We start from the raw sequence: 26,176 nt of genomic DNA on the forward strand, positions 1-26,176 counted from the left end.
TGTATGTAGTAATAATTTTATGGGATAGTTGTTATATTCAGTGGAAATTTAAACTTTAGAATATGCGTGTGGAATTTTTTCACCTTTTGAACTGCTGGAAAAAGTTGTCAATTGTCTACCTTCTCAGTTCCATATAAGAGGCTGGAAGAAGGAAGCTTGGTTTTATTTGCTCATTGTGAAATGTACCAAGTTTAGATGGGTCCTGTTAGAGAATAGCAGACTGCAGGTCTTACACCATCTATAGCACTTTTTTCTTCAGCACAGTGAGCTTCAATTTAGGATCTGTTCTTCAGCTGGCTAGCTGACTGCAGGTTGTATCTTCCCAGAATTCTGTTAAAGGAAGTGAAGATTTACACAGGGATATGATAGTTTTCAGTTTTGAATTGTAACACTAACAGGTAAGTAATTAGCTACTCTGGACCTAAACTCCTGTTATGAAGTACTGGTTTTGTGTTAAGCACCATTTAAAGAAACTGTAGGTGTGCTTTTAAGCCAGACTTAGTTATGAAATCCATATTGTGTTTTAGATGTGCAAACACAACACTTACTCAAGTCTAACCCAGGGTACCCTGTTATAGAACCAGGAGTGGGAGATATAGCTAAGAGCTCCCTGCTCTTTGTAGAGGGGTATTGTTTCTTAGCTGTGCCAATTTTCAAAGGTAGATGGAGCCACACTTTTGAGATACAATCTTTATTATTTTGTTCTTATTAGAACTATGTGATATGTGCATTCTTTTAAACACATAATTTCACAAATCTGCTTCACTGTGCGACCAGAGCTAAAGGGGTGCACACCTCCAGTGAGAGCCAAGGAAGGGTGGAGCCTTAAAAAAATGGGAGCAAGTGGGATCATAACATGTTGCCACTGTCTTTTTTTTGTACAGACTAGTTGCACATGATTTGCAAACTTTATTTCTGTTACTCTTACGGATTGGTTATTGAAGGAAGGGAATCTCTCATAAGGAACTGTGTGTACAAATTACTGAGAAAGTATTTTAAATGAGACTATAGAAGAATAGCAGCTGTTTCTGATGGCTAGGTTATTAAATGCTGCCTTTCAAATTTATCTTATAAACTTGGATTTGTACTATTTTTTATTGTCCTTTTTGCTTTTCTGATTTGGGGAACTTGTTCACTGATAACTCTGAAAATTTGTGTTGTATCACTGTTGTTTTCTGTTAGTAATTTGATGGAGGCACATAAACAGCACCTCAGGTGTTTCTAAGTGTAGTTAGTTGGAATCTTGGAGGGTGAAGGTAATACAGGCAACCTGGAAAGGGGTGGAGGGGAAAAAAGCCTAGTAAGTGCTTCAGCACCCCACAGCCAAGGACCAATTATTAGATACCTGGCAACCAGCTGAGTGCTTTCCTGGTCACCCCCAGGGAGCTGGAGGGAAGCCAGGCTCAGGCAAAGAGCCCAGATTGCTAGTGAATTCCTGGTGAGATGGCAGGTCTGAGGATGTTTTGAGAAGTCAGTTTGGTGAGTCAGAGACGAGATCAGTGGGGTACATGGATGAGGGTGGGCCAGGTTTGAATGTATCATAAAATAGTTTAGGTTGGAAGGCACCATGAAGATCATCTGGTTTCCCTTTCTCCAGTCACCTGGAACTTAGCTTGATTGCTATGACTTTTCAAATATTGTAGAGAATGGCTGTGCAAATACATGAACCAGTTCCCTCAGGACTCTGGGATGCATCTTATCAGGTGTCATGCATTTACGTACAGTCAGGTTTCTCAGGTGATGATGAATCTGATCTTCTTTACTGCGGAAGGGACTTTGTTCCTCTAGTTTCTCTTGTGCAGTCCATCTATTCAAGAGGTCTGGTAAGAGAGGCTGCAAGCCAAGACTGAAGCAAAAAAAAAGTTGTTGAGTACCTTAGCCTTCTCCTCATCTGTTATTACCAGTTTACCAGCCTTGTTTAGTGGGTGTGTACTCCTTCTTTGACCTTCCTTTTCTGGTTAATATACCTATGGATGTTGTTACTCTTTGCATCCCTTGTCAAGTTCAGCTCCAGCTTCACCATGGCCTTCCTCACCCCATCCCTTTAGACTGCGTCCCTCTACTCTTCCTGGGATACCTGTCCTGGGACAGAGTAGAGGGATGCATTTATATTATGCCCTTTAGTTTGACCAACAGTCCCTTCTCATCCTTGTTAGATTCTTGCCTTCCTTGCCTGATTTCTGGTGCCTGGAAATCATATAGCTGTTGTACTCTGTGGAGGACATCCTTACAGATTTGCCAGCTCTGTTGCTGTCCCTTGTCCCTGAGAGCAGTTTCCCTGGTGTTCATATTGGCTAGCTCCAGAGGCCCAGTTTTACTGCTCACCTGATTCACATCCCTCAGGACTGCAGACTCCACAGTGTGTAATCACTGTAGCCCAGGAAAAGGTCTGAGGCTTAATAGAGCTTTCTTGCATGCATTTTCATTGCAGTCTGGACCAAGATGAGCTGCACTGCATCAGGGAGGGAGCTGTGGGGCCATCTCTGTTGAGTAAGGGGAAGGAGATAGAGATGGCAGAGAAGGGTAGAAGGGTGGCTGCAGAACAGCTGGTCAAGCGGGGAGCAGTCCCAGTGATCTGGAGCAGAGGAGTGATAGTCCTAAGTCCTAGAGAAATCTCTCTCCTGATGGTGGGACAGTCTAATACATGAATCATGCAGGAGAGAATTGCTTTTTCCTGTAATCCTCAAAATGCATGTTTCTATGAAGATACTATTTGCAGTGATTTTTGAGCAAATTTGTTTGAACAGCTTGTTTAGGTCCGTTACCTTGTCAGGGAGTAGACCAGGGCACATCTGTGTGACAAACCATTTCTAAGAAGCTAACCTCTCTTTACCTCTGTAGTCATGTTTCTTGCTACTCAAGATGATCTGTAGCCTCTTCTAGCTGCTGTGGTCTGTGTACGATGGTACGTAGATAGTATGCACTCTTTCAAATGTCATTATAACTCAACTGAATCAGTGATATCACTAATTACTATCATAACAGTCCTTCTAACAGGGATTTAATCACTCCTGTAGACTGCTTGGACTTACCTTCTTCCAAAATCCTTCAGTAGCAGACATGAGGCTGCCATTCAGATAATGGCAACCCACACCACCAGTCTTCTGTTCAACTGCACTTTCTCCATTATGTATCCTTGAGTAGTCCCTGAAAAGGTGGTGGACCTAAGGACGCTGCTCATCCCCAGCAGACTACTCATGGCCACTCACAAGTTTTCCTATTAAAAGCCATCTGGGATCCATCCATGCTAAAAGCAGCCCTCTCATCAGTTGTCCTGTGAAGCACTGGAAGATGAACACCTGCTGCTATAGTGTGTTTTATCTCAAAAAATGACATTTCTAGGATCTCTTCTGCACAAGCACAGACCAAAATACGTGCCTATTGCCAGCTGCTGGAATAACCTGTTCAGCTGCAAAGTTTGAGCAATATTCCTTGAAGTTCCTTTAAGCCCTGCCTTTTGATTTTTTTTTTTCCAATGGCCCCCCTTTTTTTTTAAGGTAAAAAAGGTGACATGTCGGTTTTAAAAACATAGTATTTTCACAGACAGCCTTTGATTAGCAAGAAAAGATTGATAAGTCATTACCCTAATTTGCTGTCTGTTGGTGTATATACCATTGCAAGCAAAGGAGCAACTACCTTGAAACCTGCTTGGTTGTTCTGCTAGACCAAAGTATATGTCATTAGAGAGCAGGTGGTTATGGTTTACCTGTCTAAAAATCTCCTGCTCTACAAAATACTATGGTTCCTGGAGAGAAACTAAACCATACCACATTCTTCCTCTTCTCCTCTCTACTCCACCCCAAAAAAAGAGGAAGGTAAAGAGGAAAATGGCTGGGCTGGAGGTAATCCAATGAAGCAAAAAGCAAAATGGAAAATATGAGTGATAGTGATGTACTATTCTGGGCAGGAGATAATGGCTGGATCTCTGCTTGCCCTAATTATGGTATAATGTCCTACTAGAGTAAAACCCCAGAAATTCATAATCCAAATATCAGAAGCTAATGGAAAGGAGTATCAGGAAGGTTGATAATTATCTTCAGAATCTGTATAATGAATAGAGCTCTTTATGCTGTGCTTACATTGGGAGTCAGGTTCTCCTCAGCTGTTTGCTCAGTGTGATGTTTCTGCTTCTGGTCTTTCTTACCCTGGTGGGTGGCTAGTGTTAGAGCTCTGCAGTGCACTGGTGGCCTTGATTCTTTAAACAAGATCTTCTCTACAGCTAATCCTCAATGATTTTAATAACTAGTTTGCTCCCCTGGCAAAATTGTATTATAGCACAGGAATCAGGTTGTATTAAGGAAGTTAATGTGTTTCTGTTTGAAGAAACTGTAGGGTTGGAAAACGGTATTGCTTCATATGTTTTTTTCCTGTAATATTTCCAGTGTAAAATTATTTGTCTTAATAATACAAGCCACCTCACATTATTTCTGAGGGCTGTAATCTGCAAAGTCATGTAAGTATTACTTGTATGCTGTGACATAAATTTTACAAAAATCAAGGCTTTTCTATAAAAATAGTTTTTACAGTATAAGGGCAATACTTACTCTTTCTCAAAAATATTTATCAGTGTTTACCATTACGGTGAAGTGCTGGAGACGTAGGAATTTCAGTTACTGGCTCTGTGCAAAATGAAATACAGGCAATGCATTCACCATTGTCCCACTCATTTTTCAGTCCAGTTCTGACAGAATATCTGTTATTAACAAGACTGTACTGTAATTGCATAGTTTGTTCAAGCTTTGAATTTGTTTCCAATATTTAATGTTACCAGTGTGCATTCCAATATTGATAATAAAATTGGACTGAAGGTACTGGAATTCTTTCAGTCTAAAAAAATGGAATTTTTTATTGTATGGTATGAACTTTATTACCTTAGGTTGGATTGTGACTTTTTACCCTGTAACTTACTCAGAATCTTTTTTATTTGGCTAGGCAATGACTTGGGACCCAATAACTTATTTCCACTCCATAAGTGATAGGTCAGCATAGTTCAGAATTTGCTGTATTGCTAGCTTTTGTAATTTTTCTACAGATTGAGCAATTTTGTGTAGTAATGGTTTGTATATCCATGGCAGCAGCTAAGATTTTTGATTGAGGATCTTAGCTTCCTTAAAGATAGTAAGTTTCTAGCTGCTTTGGTTCCAGGAAAGTTGGAAAACATGCCTGAATGTGTTCAAAACAAGTGACAGACACACGTAATTTATTTTTTTTTAAAAACTAATGAGTTGTGGAGACAGAACAATGACCTTTGAACACTTGTGGCTGCCAATGCTGGCATGTAGGCGTTTTAACCTTTCTGCTGGCTTTCACATGCATGCCATTTCTACTGAGTTAGGGATCTATGTGGTTTTGGCAACAAAAGCTTTTCCACTGTGATTAGCTTCTCTTTTGGTCTGACTTAAGCTTACTTGTGTTCATTTATGATATAAGCATATTCCTCTCCTGTTCTTAAAATCCCTTTTTGAAATAGATGTTAAGAGCTCCCTTTTTTGACATTATAAAACATGGTTCTGTGATTAAGAACTGTGATGTTTGTCTTAAGCATGTAATTGTGATTTATAAGAAAAGCATCTCTACATACTGCAGTGAGGAGATCTAATGTTTTCATTATTAGAACTCTGTTAGGCATTGGGTGAGAGTTGGCAGAGTTGTTCCCCTCCAAGCAGTTAAAAACCACTGGTTTCCTGTTGCAGACTTCCATGGGACTCTGTCACTATTAATGTTTGCACTTGTCAAATGGAACAAAACAGAATAGGAGAGGAGGCTGTAAGCACCTAAAAAAGTAGGTCAATGGGCCAGCAGGTTATTTGGCCAGACAAGAATGAGTGGCTTCATTGAATCATGCTGTAATTGTTTTTCTCCTGTTGGCAGATTGTTCTGCTATGTTTTAACTTCCTATGTTAGTATTTCCATCTGTATTTTAACCACTTGAGAGCCTCTGTTAAGTGCAGGAGAAGGCACTTAACTTATCAAATCAAATAAGTAATGATTCTGGTATTTTCAATAAAATTCATCAATGAATTTATGAGTAGCATAATCTTAGTTGATAGATCCCAGCTTCCTTTTTAGAATTTAATATACTTCAAAATATTTTTTTTCAGAAATGGAAGAAGTACATATTAATAGTGAATTTATTTTATTTTAAGACCAGTAAGCAAGCCAGATGGAAACAGGGATGAGGGAAAAGCCTGGTATCATACAGATTAAAAATGTGGAAAGTGGCATGGTTCAAGGGAAGTAACTGTAAATTAAATGGTATAAAGAGTAGGAAGCAGGTAATCACTTATGTGAGTGCTGAGCTTTTGTTTGGAGGAAGTGCAGTTGTGAAGCAAATTTTGTGATACACTCTAGGAATTGATTTTGAAGTGGGTTTTGAAACAAACAGTTAATGGCTGTGTTTGAGAAGAAGCAATAATGCAGTGGGGCAGCTTTGCTAGTTTACAGCAGTAGTAGCATTCTATACATGCTGGAGTCCTAAGAATAACAATTTTGGAGACTTGGAGAGAAGATATAGCAGAGAAAGCCAGAAGAGACCCTAATAAGAACTCCAGTGAAAAGATGTTTAAATAATGGTGTATAAATACGCTTTGAAGGTAATAAGTGGACATGAAGATGTAGATGGTATGAATGATACCAGATTCTGAAGTGAAAAGGACATCAGGACTAAAGATAGATGTAAAGTGATAGCTTAAAGCCAAGATAAAACTGTGTCAGAATATCCTGCTTAGCAAGAACTTTAAAGCAGTGTCCGTTCAGATAGTGAAATACTTGAGTTATTTTTGGTAAGCAGAATATTGCATTTAGAGATTACTCTTGTTAAAACAATTGCTTGTCTTTATTAAAAAATTAAGAAGTAGATAATTTTTAAACTCACTGATTTTAAAGCTCTCCATTGTTATTTTTTGACAGTTCGGAATTTATTTTCTGCGGAAGAGGATACATCTAACTCCACATTGTTCTTCACAGAAACCAGGTTTCATCCCTAAATCACATACTTTAACAAGTCCCAAAGTGTAAAAGGTAAAACTGTGTTCTTATAATTATTAAGGTTCCCATGGCTTTCAGTTATCAACACTGATGGGCTGAGTAGCAGTGTTAAGCAGTGTCTTTTTTTCTCTAGAACATGACTGAATTTGAGTCTTAGAAATAGATGTAATATTTTTTTTTACCTAGTGTTTACTTTCAACTTGACTGGTTTTGGTGGCATTATGTCTGCAGTCTTATCCTTGATATGTGTAAGCACTGTGAGTGTTCAATGTCTTGGAAATTTAGATGCAAAGGCAGAAGGGTCAGACCTTGAAAGATGAGAAATCAATATGCTATAGGTGCATTTCCTGTATTTTTCAGTACTTAAAACTATTTGTCTTGGATACCAGATCTAGGTTGCTGGTTCTGACATAGGATCTGTATATTGTAATGAATGATTTTGCTGAATTCTGGGAATTCAGTGCTCTGTTAAAGTGAAAAATACTGACTTTTAAATTCTGATTCTGCATAATGAATATGTCAGTTATGTCACAAGTAAAAGTCTCCTGTATTTAGCAGTACAGGTGTTTTTCTTTTGCAGATTAGGGAAAGTGTGTAATCTGTTTTACAGAATTTCATATTGCTCTTGATCCCTATAATTTTAGGTAGTACCATTTTTGTATAAAAAATAACACAGGGCTAGATGTGTAATTAGTGCATAGCTGTTTCAGTGCTTACCATATAAACTAAATGAAAACAAGTTTATAGCTGTTGTCTTGGTTGTAAACGTAGTTCCATGCCAGTCATGATGGTTAGCTTTTACTGCTGAGAAAGCTGTCTCTTGTTGTGCAGTTTTGACAAAAATTCAAGCAGACATTTCTTCATAATTTACTTCTCTTGTGTCATTTATGGCTGGTTTTCAAATGGCACAACTGTGTTACTTGGCCAACTAATTTGGGGAATTTAATCTGTCAATGTGGCCAGTGCAGTTGTTGAAGAATGTTTGCTTTGAAGAATTGGAGCGAAGAAGTGGTTTGCTGCCAGTGTGTCTTCATAGCACTAGATTTTGGAGGGTGAAGGCAAGACAAAGATGGTCCGTACTAATTGAAGAAGTGGGGCTTTTGGGCAGAAGCACCAGCACACCTTGTGATGTGCCTTAAAAGAGATTCTGCTGCAGCACAGCTCTCCCATTTACCTTCCTGCTGCACTCAGTTTATGAAACTTCGTGGTGAAAAGTGCTGTCCTTGTGCAGGAAACCCACATGGTATGTGGCAGTTGTAGATGCAGAGACAGTTTGGTTGAATCACAAGTTTTCTTCCTTAGTTCCCTCATCATGCATTCGCTGCCATATTTCTTGTGATATCGACACTGCAAGTTCCACTGGTTTTAGTACTCTCAGAAACAAACAAATCTTTCTCAGAAAATAGTGAGTTGCTAAATGGACTTAGATCATCTTCTTTGAAATAAAGAGCCTTTTACTATAAAGTTTTTAACCTATTAAAAATTCCTGAAGGTCGGCAAGTTCAGCTCATATAAAACTTGCTGCATGCAGTTGTTCCCTAATCACTGCCAATTACAATCTTGGTGCTCCATTTGAGCAGTCTCTGACAACTGACTTTTCCATATGAAATAAACATGTTTAATTCTATTGTTTTATGTTTGAATTTAGCCTTTTCATAACCTGTGTTATAGTCCTTCTCTCACTATTAATATTCAATTCACATTCTTAACATAAAGTCAATTGCACATCTGGAAAACCAAAAAATTCCTGCTGTAAGTGACTGCTTTAAGAAATTTTTGGATTAAATTTTTCACAGTACAGAGATCACATTCTAATTGGTATCTTGTTATCTTTCCACGTGTTTATGATAACAATGTGTCCAAGAAAAGTGCAGTAAGAATAAATTATAGTTGTAAAGTATCCCAAATGCTTTCTGCTTGCACTGTTTTTAAATAGAATTTACTGCTAATTGTATTTGATCTCTGTTCAGGCTTCAAACTTATGAGGGTTCTTTAGGAAAAAGCTAAAATAAAAATTAAAAGCTATATCTGAATTCAGTGTCATAAAAAAGTTTGTATTGGTTTAGTACAGACTTATTCACTGTAGCCTTTAATAATGTTCTCTTGAACACTGTCATGTAAAATAAGATACAAAGGCCCAGGTTATGCTGGTATGGAGACTGCTTTAGAGAAGGTAGGAGTGCAGAACAGAAGGTTGGAAGAGCGGGGAGGATTAGGAGCAAATTAAAGTGTCAGTATGCTCTAACAAAGAATGCATTTTTTTCCTCTCAGTCACATTTTGATATTTTTTCTTCTCTTATAGGCAAGCGTACAAATGTCTACCACAAGACTAAAGTGTGATATGTTATGTTTTTTACCATAAGCACCCATAAAATGAGCTCCATTGCAGACAGGTATGTTAATATATATGAAGAGTTTTGGGAGTATTACTGTTCAGTTCTTTCTTTAATAGTCTTTTTTGTATGGTTAATACATTTAGATGTTAACTTATGCAAAAATTAAAGAGTGAAGTTTTGGTTATTTTTGACAAAGTTGATTTGGTAATTGTTAGATATGTCGTTTTGTAGTCACTGGAAACAGTGATCTCAATTGCTTGAGGTTAATCTTAAAATACATTACTTGTTTTCAGCCATGGAACAACATCTGTGCAAGTTGAGCTGATTTTTAACGTTAACTTGAACTTTTAATTTTTTAGTACTCCAGTTTTTGATTAAGAAAAGCAAATACATTTAAATGATTAGTGTTGCAGCAGATGATAGTAAAGTGACCTGCTAACCTATTTCAAGGGAAAAGTAATAGCTGAGGTATGTTTTCTGCTTGACTCCTTGTGCTACTCTCTCTTAGCAGCTTAGGTAAACATCTGTACTTAATATCCTGTATGTTACCATTTTTGAGACTTTGGGAGATGAAACTTGCATCTAATTTATGTCAAATTAAACACAATTGAAAATAAGAAAAAAAGCAAAGGGTAAAACTTCCATAATGCTTGTCTAACTTGTCAGTTCTTCTAGTGATGTTTTGTGGCATCTCACTGAAACTTCAGCCTTTTAAATATGTGAATTGTTTCTAAAAGCTTGATGTTTATGTAGTAGCATACAAAATAGTAACTTCCTAACATCACTACTTACCATAATGTACAGTACAATTGCATGATGGTTTATGAATCAGAGAGATGAGGTAAGCATTTTAGAAAGGTTACTTGGCTTAAGGCAAGGAAACATTAGGATAAGAAATTCCAAGATAGACACACAGAGGTCAGTGTGGGCAGCACTAAGTAGACTAAAAGTAGGGAGAAGTTAGAAAAATAATGTGTGAAAGTCCATTATACACCAGTTTTGGAAAACAGAAGAACAGTTTTGGCTTGACTTTGAAAGAAAAAGGAATTGAAATAAAGGAATTGTATGAAGAATACTGAGGCCTCTTCAAAGGAAAGCACATTCTTATTTTGGTAAATAATATCAAAAATTTATTAAATCAAAATACCAAATATTTTGGTATTTTAACACCTCTTTAGCAGTAGATGGACAGTTGTCAAGCTAAGAAAGTTATGTGATACTTATTGAGGAACCAAATACAATGAATAATTACTGTTTAACATTGATAATAATTGTGCATTTATGAAATTACATATGTGGATGAAGTATAGCATATTCCTTAGGTCTCTTCCACCAGTAATATTTCAGAATTTATGAAAAATACATTTTCAGTAATTGCAATAGAAATTGCCAGTAAGTAAAAATCAGTTACATATGTCCTCTCCCATGTTTTCAAAAGGGTAAAGTAATGCAAGTAACCAAGAAGATAGAAAATCAAATTTAAGCATTGTTCAATTAAGTGTTTGTATAGGACTGTAAGTTCTTTTGAGAAATAGCCTGAGAATCCTTTCAGTTGTATCAAAAATACAAGGTTTTTTTCTTTTATTTTAGTAAATGCAAGCAGAAAATACAAGACTTAGCTTCAGGTTACTGATGATGGTCCTTGTGAGACATCACAGTAAAACAATTCCTTACTTTCTTGATGTAGTGGGTATGATGATGGTGAATAGTTAGCTCTTTCCCCTTCCTCCGTCTTTGTGATTTGACTTCAGAGGAGAGGAATGTCCACTCCAACATTTATTTCTTTCCATTTCTTTCAGAAATGACGGAAGCATTTTTGATGGGCTGGTGGAAGAAGATGACAAAGATAAAGCAAAAAGGTAAATTTCAAAGTTGTTTAAAGCTAAGAAATGTCCTATACTTGTATGCTTTAACTTACCAGTGTGATTTCTAAACAATAAAAAGGTTACTCTTACAAATAAGCCTATTACTCAACAGCATTTCTTCTACTGTGATTTTTCAGACATATTGTATATTTATAATTGTGGTTCAGTTATTTGTGTTTTGTAAAAGAATACTTTATTCCAAAGCCTTTGCTGTGTTGTTCCTTAAGGAGAAAACCGTTCTTCAGAAATGGTGTCTGAGATAATGGAGCAGGTGTTATTGTGACAGTTATCAGTTTTTTGTGACAGTTATAAGTAGAAGTTCTTAAGGGGCTGTTTGCATCAGGAACCTGGCAGTAGTATGCAGCTTACAAGAAAGTCTCATGGTTTTTATGAAACATTTTCTGATCTGCTTTCCAGAGTGTCTAGAAACAAGTCCGAAAAGAAACGTCGAGATCAGTTTAATGTGCTTATCAAAGAGTTGGGTTCCATGCTTCCAGGTAATGCTCGGAAGATGGATAAATCCACTGTGCTGCAGAAGAGCATTGACTTTTTACGGAAGCACAAAGGTAACAATAAATGTTATTTATACATTCTTAAATTTTTAGGTGATACTCAATTATTACATAAAATATAAAAAAAAAAATTCAGCTTCCTTAGGGATTTTGTCAAAAAATTGTGAAGTGCTCCTGGAGAAAGATAGTCTTAAGATCATCTAGGTAGCAGAGATGTAACTGTGCTTCTGCTAATACTTAATAAAAGCCAGTACTATTTGTTTTGTCCCATAGTTGTCAATGAAATATGTTTCACAAAGAGAAAATTTATTTTTGAAGTAACCTCAAAGTTTTTTGTTCAGAACAGACATTGGTGGTAGTTGTTAAAGTTTTGCTTCGCAGGAAAACTGCTAATCCATTTCAGTGGAAGTTCTTGCTGGAAATACTTATTTGATTATTTAGATAAGCCTGTTGATTCAACTCTCTGGGTTCTACATGAAGCAAGATAAATCTCTGAAAAGCTAGTCCAAGAGAAGTTAGTTCTCCTTCTTGTCATGTCAAGTGCCTACACAACTGGCTACTTAAACAAAGGCGATAAGGCAATATTGTGAATAGGGCATTGTGGTTTCCTGCAATGTTTCTGAGCTGGTTGCTTGACAAGTAAAAGTGAAATACAGGTGCACAGAGACCAGTAGTATGGGCATTTTGGCTTTTTTTTTTTTTTGTTTTGTTTTTAGCTGTGAAAAGATGCCAGAAAAATCTGTAAATACTTTTAGCTAAACTTTTAAAGTTTTAAAATGCTCCCATGGATGTATAAGCCACTGAGTGTGTGTGTGTGTGTGTTGTTCTTTAAAGGTCATGTGAAATGTCAAAAATATCAATATCCTTGAACATCCTTGCTATGCTTTGTTCCTCTGGCTGTTTGCATCAGCTGATGGTGGGATATACCCAGATATGTTGTACTGAAGTTTGTTACAGGTTGTTATTTCTGTCATGAAAAAATTTTTTCCACCAAGTGTACTCTTGTTTATGGCTGTTATATATTATGTATATAAAAAAATCCCTGTTCCTGCTCCTACACTTGTTCTTAATATGGCACCTTGTGGTTCACACTGCCAAAAATAAGATGAGAACTAAAGAAAATGGACTCTTTTGCTAATTAAATAATTTCCTTGGGTAATTTCTTGGAATACGTACTAACTAGAAAGCAGTAGGGTCAAAAGAAGAAACTATAAAGTTATGAAATAAGTAAAGCTATTAATGGGTAAATAGTTATGTAATTAGCAACAGTATGTGTGTCAATTTAAGATGTGAGGAATGTTCTTACATGCCCTAGCACATCTCTTCCATTAGTGTTATGTTTCCAGTAACAACAAATGTGTACTAAATATTGCTATTAAAACTGTAAGCATAAATAAAAAAGGAGGGGGGTATAATTTGGATGAGAATTCATAGATTTGGGGGTTTTCTTTCCAATTAAATATTGATTGTGCTCTTCTTAATTTTCTGAGATGTGTGTCTCATAACAAAAAGAAAAGCAGTATGAAGGCCCCTCTTCTGTAAAATTCAGTTCTTTAGGTTAAAAGGCCTTTGTGAAATTTGATTATGTTTCAAAATTATTTTATCTTCTGTTGGTGATTCTTGACATAAAATGCAGAATGTAGAACAAACGTGTGTCAGTCAGCTAGCAGCACCAGCCATATTTTTTTCTTCAAAGTGCTTTATGAGATTATTTTTATTTTTTAAATAAAGGGGCAAAAAGCAGCTCTGGAGATGGTTGCCTTTTAGGGCATGGCACTTTTGTCCTTCACTTGGTGTGACAGAATGCAGCTCTGTGTGGCTGCACATAACATATTAAGTTCCCTAAAGCTCTGGCTGCCAGTGCTTACTAGCATTGCTGTGCAGTGTTTTACATTTAAATGTTTTTTGAAAAAATGTTGGCAAAGTTCAGAAGAACTCAATTTTATTTTATTTATTATTATTTATTATTGATTATTGATTATTTGATTATTGTTTATTTTATCTCCTGAAGTGCTTGGATATGTTACAATAAAGCCAAATGACCTAGCAATAAACAGATTTTTTTGCTGCTTTATGGTTGAAATCCTACTGTGTTCAGCCACCAAGATTTAACTGGGTTGCTTCTGGTTGTTTCTGGACTATTTCCACATTATCCCAGCTTGGTACTCTGACACCAGCTCCAGATGAATTATCCGAATTGGTTATTGGCCAGTGTGGATTCTGTTTCTCAGTGGGAAAATACGGGAGACTAAACACTGAAATTGTATCACTGGGAGCTTCTCCTTGGCTAATACTGCCTGTCATCTTTCTTTGAATTTGTAAACAAGAAATTTTTTAAAATTAGTAAATATTGAGGAATTTAGCTGCGGGTAGAATAATTGCAAGTAGTAGACTGATACTCCTACAACCCACAGAGAAATGGTACAGGTCTTGGCTTGGCTAGCAATTTCTTTTGAGAATTCTCAGTGCTGGTGTAGAGTTACTTCAGATACAGAACTTGAAGACTGAAGTTTAATGTTCAAGTTTGGTTATGCTCCTCTTTCTGTTATCTAGCTCAGGAATGTGACCTTACTGCCATTTATCTATGAGTGCAACCTTCTGACAGAACTTCTAGGCATTTCTCTGAAGGTACCAAGTGAAACAGGTTCTTTCTGTAACTTCAGCTCTGTTTGCCCGTATCATACTTGCTCTAATGGTGGAAAATGTAAAAGAACACCTGTACTTGTGGTATTTAGAATGGTTTGTTAAAGGCATGAACTTAAGCTTTTATTTAGCATAAATCCATTCTAATGCAAAATACAGATTTTTTAATTCTGAAGTAGGATGGTTATAAGAGCCAGAATGAGCCAATGAATCAGACTTTTCCAGTTGAAAGTGAAGATTATCTGTGTTCTGTGGAATGAATGCTCTAAGTTCCTGGAATTTTGCCTCCACTTTGGTGGCAGAGCTTTTAATTTTTGTGTCCTTTGACTTGCCCCTCAGTGTTCAGTATCTTTGTGCTGACTGAAAAGCTACATTGGGGGTTATACTTAGGTTTTCTTTATTCCCCACTCTTCCTGCTCTGTGCTGCCATTTCAAAACAGATTAGAAGAGTCTGATGAATTTATATGTTTTGTGAGCTCTGATAATTGGAAAGTCTTATTTGTTGACTTTTTTTCACCTCTTGCAGCTTTCCACTTTTGGCCGGTGTCTTGCATGAATTGCTGTTGTTTTAGTTAAGTCTAAAGCTCTTTTGTAAAATTTTCCCCTTTCAGTGTGGTAAACAAAATTACAAACTGCCCCAGTCCTTTGCATATTTAATTCAGTTCCAGGTTTTCTGGCTCTTTAAGCCATGTGAACTAAGACTCTGCCTCATGATCTTTGTACAGATTTGTCCTTTAAAAATCAAAAACCTTAAAGAATTGGTTTAGTTCTTCTGATTTGTTTAAATACTTGATTACTTGTCCAAGATTGTTCTTAAAACCAGCACTTCTGTGATGCCCTTGTTATTCATCAAAACTGAAGTGCTTTGAGGTCTTGCTTCTTGTTGTTTCAGTTATCAGTTGATCAGGAAGCATCACTTTCAGAAGCTGGGGTCAGGCTTTGCTTAGCAGCTGTTGATTCTCTCACCTGTATATGGAAGTTAATCTGTACATTTCTCAACTCCAGCAGGAATCTCTACTCAAGATTCATCTATGTCCAAATTAATCTGTGTGTTTGTAGCAGTCAGGAATTGTAAAGTGGAGTCTGTCATGCAGCACTTAAAAATCTTTGTTGAAAAATTACTCTTTTTTAGCTTTAACCAGAAAAGAGCAGGAAGAAGAGAAAGGACAGTGGCAAGTTTTTCTTCAGGGGTTAGAATGACAAGGATTTGCTAAGATACTTGAGCATTAGCCATTTTAATGACATAAACAGATCAGGAATTTTGGCTTTCCAAGTCTTTGTAAACAACACTTTTAATAAAACATTTTATTACAGTCTCAGAGGAAAGAGTAGTATTTTTTCATTATCAAAGTCCATTACTTCAATATTACCTTGAAGTCTGTAGGACTGTAGGACAAACTGGTTGAAGGGAAGAGGAGACAAATTTAATTATGACACAGGAGAAGACATTTATTTTCTTTTTAAGGAGCAATATCTATATGTAATGAATGATCAACAGAGGAGACTGGAGAGCTTTCTGCTGTTTCTTAATGGTGTATGTGTAATTTAGGGTGGAAAATGGGTTTTGGAAGTATTAATCTTTATACTGTGTATGTGTTTGATTGTAGAAATTACTGCACAATCAGATGCCAGTGAAATTCGTCAGGACTGGAAACCGACATTCCTTAGTAACGAAGAGTTCACACAGTTAATGTTAGAGGTATATTATTTCTGTTTTTCTGGGAGTAGAATAATTCCTCACCAGCAGTCATTCCATTATGAAATTGTTCAGTTTGATGACATACCTTTTTATTTTAATATTTTCATATTTGGGTTGTAACTGTATTAATTCACTGTGTTTTCTTGAAGATAAATGGTCAAAAATCCTATGTATTCAGAGTTTCAGAATTTTGTTTCAGAAAAGCAGGTTTTCTTTGAACTACATTTTCAATTAAATAAACATAGTAAGAGAGCAAGTCCATAAATGAACATGTTTACTGTCCAAGCAGATGTTTTAAATTTTCAACATAAGGAATGTACTAGAGAAAGAATTATTATGCATAAGTTAATTATGAAAGAGGCATAACATATCCATGTAACTTGTGAGCAGTAAGTAAGTGTTGAACTTCCTTACTTGATATACTTTTGAAAACTGCTGTGAGCATTACTTTGCTGAAGATTACATGAATAGTTGCAAAACTACCAGAAATAAACTTTAATTATAAGCTATATGTCATTGAAAATGAGCGTAAATCATTTATATCTTATTAAGTGAAACAATTTTTAATAATAGTTAAATGAAAAATATTACAAATTAAATACTTTTTTATTTTCATTCCATAGTTAAACCTTTGTGCACAGATACACACACACAAAAAATCTGGGTTTAGATTTTTATAAAAAAATCCTCTGATATAAGAGTTTTTTTTGAAGATGTGAGATTTAAAATTTCCTATTTAGAAATACAGTTCTGTCCCGCTTTTGTTGGCAGCTTTCAACTGAAATGTTGTGTTGTATTCAGAGGAAGGAAATCTGAGTTCAGTAGGAGATAAGGCAGTCAGAACTGTATCTCACAGTTTTCAAGTCTCAATAAAATCTCACTGCAAACTTCTTTCTTTGAGATTTGGAATATTGAGATTTTTAAATACTAAAATTCATTGATTTTGCTGGCTCTTTTGCCTGTTCTTCTCATAGTTTTCCCACATCATCTTGCTTTTGTCTCGAGCTCATTTTTATGAGCTTTCTGAGATCTAAAATGGTGACAGAATTAAAAATAACAGGCAGGCAGAGTGGGAGTTGAGGGAAACAGTGTCTCTCTATATGTACACTTGCTTCTCAAATCAAGATTATTTAACAACAGAACAGTATGGAAATTGTAATACTTTTAGTGTAAAAACAAGATAAAGGATTTTTAGTAGGGAAAGACATTCCCATTTCTGTAATAAACTAAACTAAAATTGATCTGTATTATTTTCTGTATTGAACATAGCTTAACATTTTTAGTATGCTCTGTTTCTTTTTTATTTAACTGCCCATTATGTTTAATTTCAGGCTCTTGATGGTTTTTTTTTAGCAATTATGACAGATGGAAATATAATATATGTGTCTGAAAGTATAACTCCCTTACTTGAACATTTGCCAGTAAGTAACAAATTGCTTTCAGTGACATACTGGTTTGTCTGTGGTTGATTTGTGTTCTGATATGAGTTCTAATTAATTGTTGGCCTTTCTGGCATTTTAGGGCAGATACATGCTTTAATGTTTCTTTCTTAAGCACAGCTACTTCCTACTTGTCTGTCTTCTATATTAAACATTTCCTTTGGAAATGCAGAGTGCAGTCAGCACTCTGTAAGAAAGGATTATGAAGTGCCTAGCATCACTTTCAATGTAACTGAAGTAACACAGTTGATTGCAGAAGATCCTTCAGAGTTCACAGCCTCTACATGAGTCAGAAGAGTATTATGAAAGCTCTAAATAATTGAAATTTTTTAACTACTTTTTTACTTCTTTCTTGATAAAGCACTTGATAAGTACATTGCTGCTGGTTCTGCTTCTTAAGTTCAGTATATGCTTTTGGGTGTATCATATTCACTTACCTTTAGTGTGGGTGATATTGCTCCGTGGTACATGTAACATTCTAGTTTTTAAAGTTACCTTTGAATAATGTTACTCTGAGGTGAGGCAAATTAATTAGTGTGAACAATTGATGAGTTAAATTGGGTGCTTTTCTAGAAGGACAAATTCTCTTTGAAGACTAGTTGTCTTACTGTGATAAGAGACAAAGTAAACTCTCATAAGGTATGCATGATAACAGTCTGAGAATTTTTAAAAATATGCAGGTAATTGTGTTTTGTTTTTTTTTCTTTTAGTAGAATTTGTCAGGTTCTCAGAGGTGTTTATTCTTGGCTTTTAGATGTGATTTATGAATTCTAAACATACATTTTATGTACTTTTCTGAGTACTTAACCAAATGCATTTATGCATGTAATTAGTTGCTCAGTTTTGTTGCATTTGTTTCTGTTGTTTGCAGGTTTGTATACATAGCTATGGAACTGATTATAGAATACAGTAACTGGCAACTCATCCTCACCCAGCAGCTCACTCATCACACTTCACTGGGATGGGGGAGGCAACTGGAAGGGTAAAAGTGAGAAAACTCACAAGTTGAGATAAAGAGTTTAATAGGTACAGCAAAAGCCATGTATGCAAGTGAATCAAAGCAAGGAATTCGTTTACCACTCCCCTGGGGTAGGCATATCAGAGTGAGGTTTTTTCCTGGCAGAATATTAATATGTATTCCAGCAGGTGGCTTTGTTGAGCCAGTAATGAACTGTGGAATTGTTTTGCATTGAAATAGTAGGCTTTGTGACATTGTACATCTTGAATTAATGCTTATTAAATCTTTTTCTTTCAGTCTGATCTTGTGGATCAGAGTGTATTTAATTTTATCCCAGAGGGGGAACATTCAGAAATTTATAAAATATTGTCTTCTCATCTGCTGGAAAGTGATTCCTTGACACCGGAATACTTAAAATGTAAGTAGTTATTTTGAGCTAACCCCTATAGGCAGCTCAGCCCCACACAGCCACTCATTCATTCCTCTCAGTTGGATGGGCAAAGAATCAGAAGAGTAAAAGTGAGCAAACTTGTGGGTGGTGATAAAGGCAGGTTAGCAGGTGAAGTCTAAAGCTGTCTGCACAAGCAAAGCAAAATAAGGAATTTGCTTGCTCCGTCTGGTCAGTAGGCAATTGTTCAGCCATCTCTAGGAAAGCAGGGCTGTGTCATATATGATGATCACTTGGGAAGACAAATGCCACGAACCCAGATATCTCCCCCTTCTTCCTCTCCCCAGCTTTTATTGCTGAGCACAGTGCCATAGAGTGTGGGATATCCCTTAGTTCAGCTTTCCCTGCTGTGTCCTCTCCCAGCTGCTTGTGCACTCCCCACCAGCAGGGCAGAGTGAGATAAAGAGAAGGCCTTTGCACTGTGTAAGTGTTGCTGAGCAATAATGGAGACATCTCTGTGTTAGCAGCACTGTTCTAGTCAAAATCCAAAACAGAGTACCACGTGAGCTGCTGTGGAGAAAATTAACCCTGTCCCAGATAAAACCAGTACAGTAGTTGTGTTAAAACTATCTACTATGTGCTCAGTTTTTTCAATTTTATTTAAGCAGAGATATACTTCAGCCTTGAAGAACAGAAGTGTTACTTTGTGTCACCCCTGCTCTAGAGTAGAATTTTCAAAGTTTCTTGCCTTTCAGTCTGTAACTTTCTTGTGTATTAGAAATACAGAGAAAATAATAGATAAGGGCTCTAAATAGAGCTTCTATTTAGATAGTTTTAGCAGTTGGCAAGTATAAATACATAGCAGCCTAATGGAGTTTGGGAGCATGTGCTTTAGTGAACTTAAGTTCAGGGTATTTTCTTTAATACAGCTCTAGTTTTCAGAGGTTTTCATGTCATTAATATTCAAGCCCTTCATGCACAAAATCTAAAGGAGTTCTTTATGTTAGTTATTGTCATGCTGGTTAAAGGCAGATGCTGTTGATGACTTAAGATTCTAGCCTTTATATTTTTAAAATCCTGTACTACATTAGTGCATAACTCTAAACTCCATATAAATGTTAATTAATTGTTTTGGTTAGACAGAACATTCTCTCTAGGCCTGAGATTCAAGGACACCCAAGAGCCTCAGGACCCAAGAAGTATAAAAAAAAGTGAATTGTGGGGGGAGCAAACTGGGGGTGTCTGACTTCATTACCTGAAGCTGTAATTGGAGGATCAGTTCCTGAGAAGTAAATAGACCAAACTTACATCTGCATGAAAATCATCCATCTTGGGTGTATCCTCTGGAAGGCATCTGACTGCCCAAGGTGTACCTGTTTGAAGGCCTTAAATAAATACCCACCTTATTCTCTTAATCTTGTCTAGCCTCTCTTCTAGATAGCCAGTCCAAGGCATCACTGGAGACAGCTGTAATCACTGCACTTACAGTACCTCAATATGTATTCAGCTTAATTATTCCTCCTTTCCATTTCATGTTGCCTGTGTGCTTCATCAAGCATATAGCCTATTCATTTGTTTTTTTCTTTTCTAGCAAAAAATCAGCTAGAATTCTGTTGCCATATGCTGCGAGGAACAATAGATCCAAAAGAGCAACCTACATATGAATATGTAAAATTTATAGGAAATTTCAAATGTTTGAATCATGGTAAGTAATTTCAGCAGTCTTGGAATGGAATATATAGGCAGCTCCACAGATAAACTGGCTTGGGACCATTGTGCAGAATGTAGGTGAACTAAAATCGGGCTTTCAAAAGAAGGTCATGAAGCAGTTTTATCACTTCTATATTGGTGCAATGGAAAAGAAGAAAAACTGCCTGTCATATATTACAGGTCTGTGTATTTGAAAGCAGAATGTAATTATGCTTGATGCTTTCAATGAAATAAAACTAGTATTTTGTAAAATATTATTTAAAAGAATGTAAGAGGAATTTAAGCAAATACTTTAAAATAAAGAGTATAAATTTAGTTCAGCATAAGCCATATTTAAGCAGGTGACTAACTTGAAGATTAGTGGTACTGAGTACCTGCAGTTCTCATTACACAGGCAACTGGGAAGGAAAATGTAGGTTTTCCCCCATTTCAGTTGTGTGCTTTCATTTGACAGGAGTTACCACTCAGATGAGTGGTTTTCTGCTCTGAGTTCCTACTCCCTTCCATTGAAATTATTTTTATTAGCTGTGTATAATTTTCTTCCTCTGTACTGCATTTCTAATCTGTTTGGCCAGGCTGTGCTATTTCCTTGAGAGGCCTGTTTGTTTGTCCAAGTGGATTCTGCAGTGTGATCAGTAATAGATTTTTAGGAAGCTCACCCAAAAATATTGTGAAAAAACCAGTATGCTGTAAATAAACCTCTGGGGTTCTTTATCTGATACCAGTATTTCTCTCACAAAATGGGAAGAGGTTGAGGCTTTATTAGTTGTGTAATATTATAGGATGGACAAGAAACCGTCCTGAAAAGACAAAAAATCGTGCTAGTCTTGGAATGAGGAGTTGGGAAACTGCAGACCTATTGGTTGCAATTCAATATTTGGAAATACTCTGGAACAAATAAACTATGTACGAGTTTCAGGAAGCTAGAAGGAAATTGAATGGCAACCATTGTGGATTTTTCAGGTAGAAATAGCATCAATCTACCAAAAAGTAACACACTGTGTGAGTAAGAGGATAAAGCACAAATAAATTATGGACTTTTAGAATATGTTTTTGTTACCATGTTCTGTTCTCACAAACACATAAGGGAAGCACAATTGAAATTGCTGGAGAGTAGCTGCAGACTGATTGGAAAGGTTACCAGTGCTCACCATCAAAGTGCAATTTTAATTGACAACTTCTGGATTTTATCAGTATTTTCATTAATGTTATGAACAATGGAACATAGTTTGCAATTACAAAATAATGCACTAAAAACAAGAGAAGAATTCATCCCAAATTTAGAAAGTTATTATCTTGGGCTAAAACCTCAGAAAAATTGACTAAGAAAAAATGCAAGTTACTGCATTTAGGAACATTAAACTGTATGACAGGGGTGGTTACAGCCAGCAACATAGGAGTTCTTCAGGAAAAGGAGTTAATGTGGAATATAAACTGAACAAGTCTCAATCACCTTGACCAGCCACCAAACAGGGAAAAGGCAAAAGCCTTTCTAGAATATAGTTTAAATCATATGAAATAATCCCCTTGTACTTCTTAGAACTTGTATGTCCTCATCCAGTTTTTGATACTTATTTGTCAGAAGAAGTTGGAGAGTTCAGAGCAGAGCAACAAAAGGACAAAGTAGTTTATAAATCTACCTTACAAGGCAACATAAACTGAAGAACAAAGGACAAGAGCTAAGATAAAAATGAAAAAACTGCCTATTTTCTTTCTGATGGAAAGAGCAAGGAGTTGTAAGATGAAATTGTATGAAGAAACTTCAGCAGGAGTTCTAATTTAGAGCTGAATTAAAACCAGTCAGGCTCCGAAAAGCCTCAGTGTTTTGAAATCACCATCTCTAGACCTTAGTAAATATAAAGTAAATTGGTAACTGCTTGAAATGAAAGATAAGGTTAATCTGTTTTGAGGTCTAGCCCATCCTTTGCTACCTTTTGATTCCATCTCTGTGATTCAGTAAGTGGAATTTGTTCTCAGCTCAGTATCCTGATTCTTTCACGTTCATAATTGTGTCTTTGATTCTTCTGTTACTCGGTGTGTCTTCAGCATGTGTTGCTTAAATGTGATGGAAGTCTAGAAATAAATACTTACCTCAGAGTTCAAAAAAGAAGTTGGCAAAACCTAATACAAAAGATAAAATTTAGAGATATTTTTGAAGAAAGTGTAATCCTGTCATTTTTTTACCAGTTAGCAAGGATTAGAACTGTTACTAGTTTCTTAAAGGTGCTTTGTCAGTAATAATATCACATTAACTGTAGTTTTAGTTCTTTGAGAAAGTCACATGATGGTGTATTCCCATTACTACTCCTGCTGCTATGGTACTATTCCTGTGCATGTAGCTATGTAGCATTTTTCTTAATGCCCGTTAGTTACAAGCCACAGATGAATATTGGGCCACTTTTCTGATATTACTGCCATTTTCCTCCATACTTACATCTGTGTTGTCATCTCCTCTGTCTGCCCTCAGTTCCCAACTCAGCGCACAATGGTTTTGAAGGAACTATTCAGAGATCACACCGGCCTTCATATGAAGAGAAAGTTTGCTTTGTAGCCACAGTTAGATTAGCTACACCTCAATTTATCAAGGTATGTACAAATGAAATCACTTTTTATCATTCTTAAATGGACTCTGAATGGGAAAAGTTTAGAGGTAATGCACACAACATTTAAAATATTAATGAAAACCATAAGGAATTCTCTGATATGAGACTGAAAATGTCTGTTTCTTACTTCAGATAGCCTGAGTTTTATGCAAAATATCAAACAAAGTTATGGTGAACAGTAATTTAAAATAGTAATATAAAAGAGAAATATGCAAGAAATAAATTTCAAATAAATCCACAGGAATATAATTTAGCAAGATGAACTTAAACAATATGAAAGATTACATTGATATTCCACTTTCACTTGAGAAATTATTGACTTTAGTTGAAACTTGGATGTGAATTTTTTGTTGCTGGTGGTCTTTCTGTGGTTTGACACAGAAGTTAATCTTGGAGGACTTAATGAAAGCTCACATTATTTGTCAGTAATGAGGAGTTGGGTTTGAAGTAATAGAAATCTTCTGTTTCAATGCAGTTATTCAGTAACTCAGTGGTTTAAACTTAACATTTTGCTTAGCTGCTAATGTACAATGTGAAGGTGCCTTTTCAAGTTTAGAATTGAATGCATATGATACTGTAGTTCAGTGAGTATAATCCAGTTTCTCTCCAAAACCAGACAAAATAAATACTCAGGATACAGCCCAGTATAGGCTGTGATTGTGATTCCAATTATATGTTTCATACAAGTACATGAATCCAGGTTAAGGATAGTCTGCTGTCTAAAGTTTGTTTCTGCAATTTGGCTGTAAAGTAATGCCATGATATGTATGTGGCCCAATGTTAAGCTATTGCCTGTAGTACAAGAACTCTGAATATTTAAACTTTCTGCCTCTTAAGTTTAAAGCACTGATGTCTTAAACTGAAGACTGTTGGTGGTAGCTTCTGAAGTCATGGTTTATATACTTTACACTTCAAAAGCATAGTAGGGAGCCTGTGGAGAAATCATATAAACTTCTTCAGTTTGTTCAGGCTGAATAGGAATTTTGTCTCTTCAGACTCCATGCCACAGAAAATTTATTTTTACTGAAGCTATGGAAATCTTTCATCTGACACTTTTCTTCCCATACAGGTCTAAAAATTATTCTTCCTGTTATGCCTACAGTTGTAGAGATGTTATATGTGGGATTTTTGTTTCATTAAATAATTGTGGAAAAAAGACCAACCTGACATTTGCAATTCCTTTCGTCTTTTTAAGTCTGACAGTTCATAGTAAAACTTCTATGTTTCCTATTTCTGGAAGCTAAGGAACATCCATTTATGATCTTCAGGTGTCTCAGTCTCCTGCAGGCTAAAGCCTTACAGATAGGTTATACTCTGGCCAGAGTTTCATTTTTGTACCTGAACTTCTGAGTCCTTAGTGCCTAAGGAAGCTTCCATGTTACAGAAGTTTTAAGGTGCTCCTGAAACTTTCAACTGATGCTGTTTATTTAGGAAATCTTTTAAAGAGGACTTATATTAGAGATTTAATCTAGCAATGCATCTTTGTACTTGTGATACCTTCTATTGTTATTTAGGCTAGCATTGACTAGACTTTAGCAAATGAGTGTATGTCAGGAATTTTACCGTCCCAGTAACTTCACTAACAAATGGGTAATGCAGCCAGTAAGGAGATGTGTGTTTCAGTACTTGCTTTATTTAAGGTAGAACCTTCCTGCTCATCTGTCACTTACTCTCTTTCTTTCAGTTGGTATACTGTTCTGGATTCTTTTTTTTTTTTTTCCCTCAAATGTAATTTCTCAGGGTACACAATGCTTTTTGCACCTTTAAAGTTCTCATGTATATTTTATGGATATGACCCTACCACTTTTGCAACAAAATATGTCACAAATTTTGCTCCCAAGTGAAAGCATTTGGTTGTACACATTCTTTAAAACATTTGTCTTGCAGTTTGGCTAGTTGATGATTGCATCCTATAAAGAAGGCAGAATTAATCCAGCCAAAAGAATTCTACCAGAATACTTTTTGTTACAAATGAAAGTCCTTTCTTTTCTAGATGCCTTGTTGACAACTTCAACAAGACGCCTTGTTGAACAAGCTGGCTTCTGCCCAGGGGTATTTTACAGTGGAATATCTGCAAATCATTAATATAAATGCATTGAGTAATTGGATACTAACCTGCTGCCATTTCCTCTCTAACCATGATGTTTTTACTGTGGTTTTACTGCCTGCACTTCAGTGATTTTTACTTCTGTTTTGACTTGTGCCAAAATAATTAGATCAAAAGAAAAAACAAACCAAAAGTATATCTCAAGGATATACTCTTGCTCTGTCATTTCTCTTACATTGAGTGGTGCTTTATTAAATGCTGTAGTTTTAGAAAAGTAGATGAGCTTTGGGTTCTAGGGCTAGTTTCAGGCTTGAAGCTTTAAGTCTTGCTGACTGGAGTTCACATCAAGAGTCATGAATTTGTGCCCAGAGTTGTCTGGTTATTTGCCTCCATCTAATTCATCCATCAAGTCATTGTCTTTAGATTTTACAGTGATGAGGGTGAGGAAAAAACATTGCCTATGTATGGTCACTTTTTCCCTTCATAGAAAAAAAACTTAGATCTATTTAAAAAACTGTAAAGTATCCGGTTAAGCTCTATGGATTATAACCTGAAAGAATAAAAAGAAAGGTGGTCCCTCTTTTGGTCTCCTACTGTATTTTTCTGCAGGAATATTTTATTTACAGATGTTTGCAGGGCAGCAGTGTTCTCATCTGTCCACACTTGTTGTGAGTGTTCTGCCAGTGTAGCAGCAGCTTCCACACTGCAGTCTTGAGGAAACTCTTGTACATGATCATCAATAGATTCCAGTGTGTTCCTGGCACTGGGAATACCTTTGCAAGCTCCTACAAATGACCAGTGTGTGCAGGTGTCCAGAAAAGACTTATCTCTAATTTGAATGTAATTATTTGAGGGGTGTATTTGTATGCATGTATTCCATCATCCATCTTCCTTCTTGTAAGGCAGTACTAGAGGAGTTTGCAAAAGAATTGGCTGGCTTGGGGTGCGTGGTGTTGTGACTGTCTCTGCATGAGGCACAAGACTCAGTG

The 26,176-nt window shown here is 36.2% G+C and overlaps 1 protein-coding gene across 14 annotated transcripts in view; it reads left to right on the forward strand.

Annotated features, from left to right (window-relative positions):
- Positions 1 to 26,176, forward strand: part of CLOCK (clock circadian regulator) — a 65,496-nt gene that overhangs the window by 22,369 nt on the left and 16,951 nt on the right. For 11 of the 14 annotated variants that reach the window (XR_004497131.1, XM_015624066.2, XM_033513880.1 and 8 more), the window contains 9 exons: positions 6,910 to 7,020; positions 9,290 to 9,380; positions 11,123 to 11,182; positions 11,606 to 11,754; positions 15,951 to 16,042; positions 17,374 to 17,463; positions 18,737 to 18,857; positions 20,419 to 20,532; positions 23,005 to 23,123. Coding sequence is in view for 13 of the 14 variants with exons in the window: in XM_015624066.2 (XP_015479552.1) it covers positions 9,334 to 9,380; positions 11,123 to 11,182; positions 11,606 to 11,754; positions 15,951 to 16,042; positions 17,374 to 17,463; positions 18,737 to 18,857; positions 20,419 to 20,532; positions 23,005 to 23,123 (792 nt within the window). In the remaining variant the exon portion in view is untranslated. Of the gene's footprint in view, positions 1 to 6,909; positions 7,021 to 9,289; positions 9,381 to 11,122; positions 11,183 to 11,605; positions 11,755 to 14,253; positions 14,329 to 15,950; positions 16,043 to 17,373; positions 17,464 to 18,736; positions 18,858 to 20,418; positions 20,533 to 23,004; positions 23,124 to 26,176 lie in introns of those variants that run through there. The other 3 variants (XM_033513878.1, XM_033513881.1, XM_015624073.2) reach the window with 3 other exon arrangements.

This window comes from Parus major, chromosome 4, assembly GCF_001522545.3.
Source record: "Parus major isolate Abel chromosome 4, Parus_major1.1, whole genome shotgun sequence".
Classification (NCBI taxonomy): Eukaryota; Metazoa; Chordata; class Aves; order Passeriformes; family Paridae; genus Parus; species Parus major.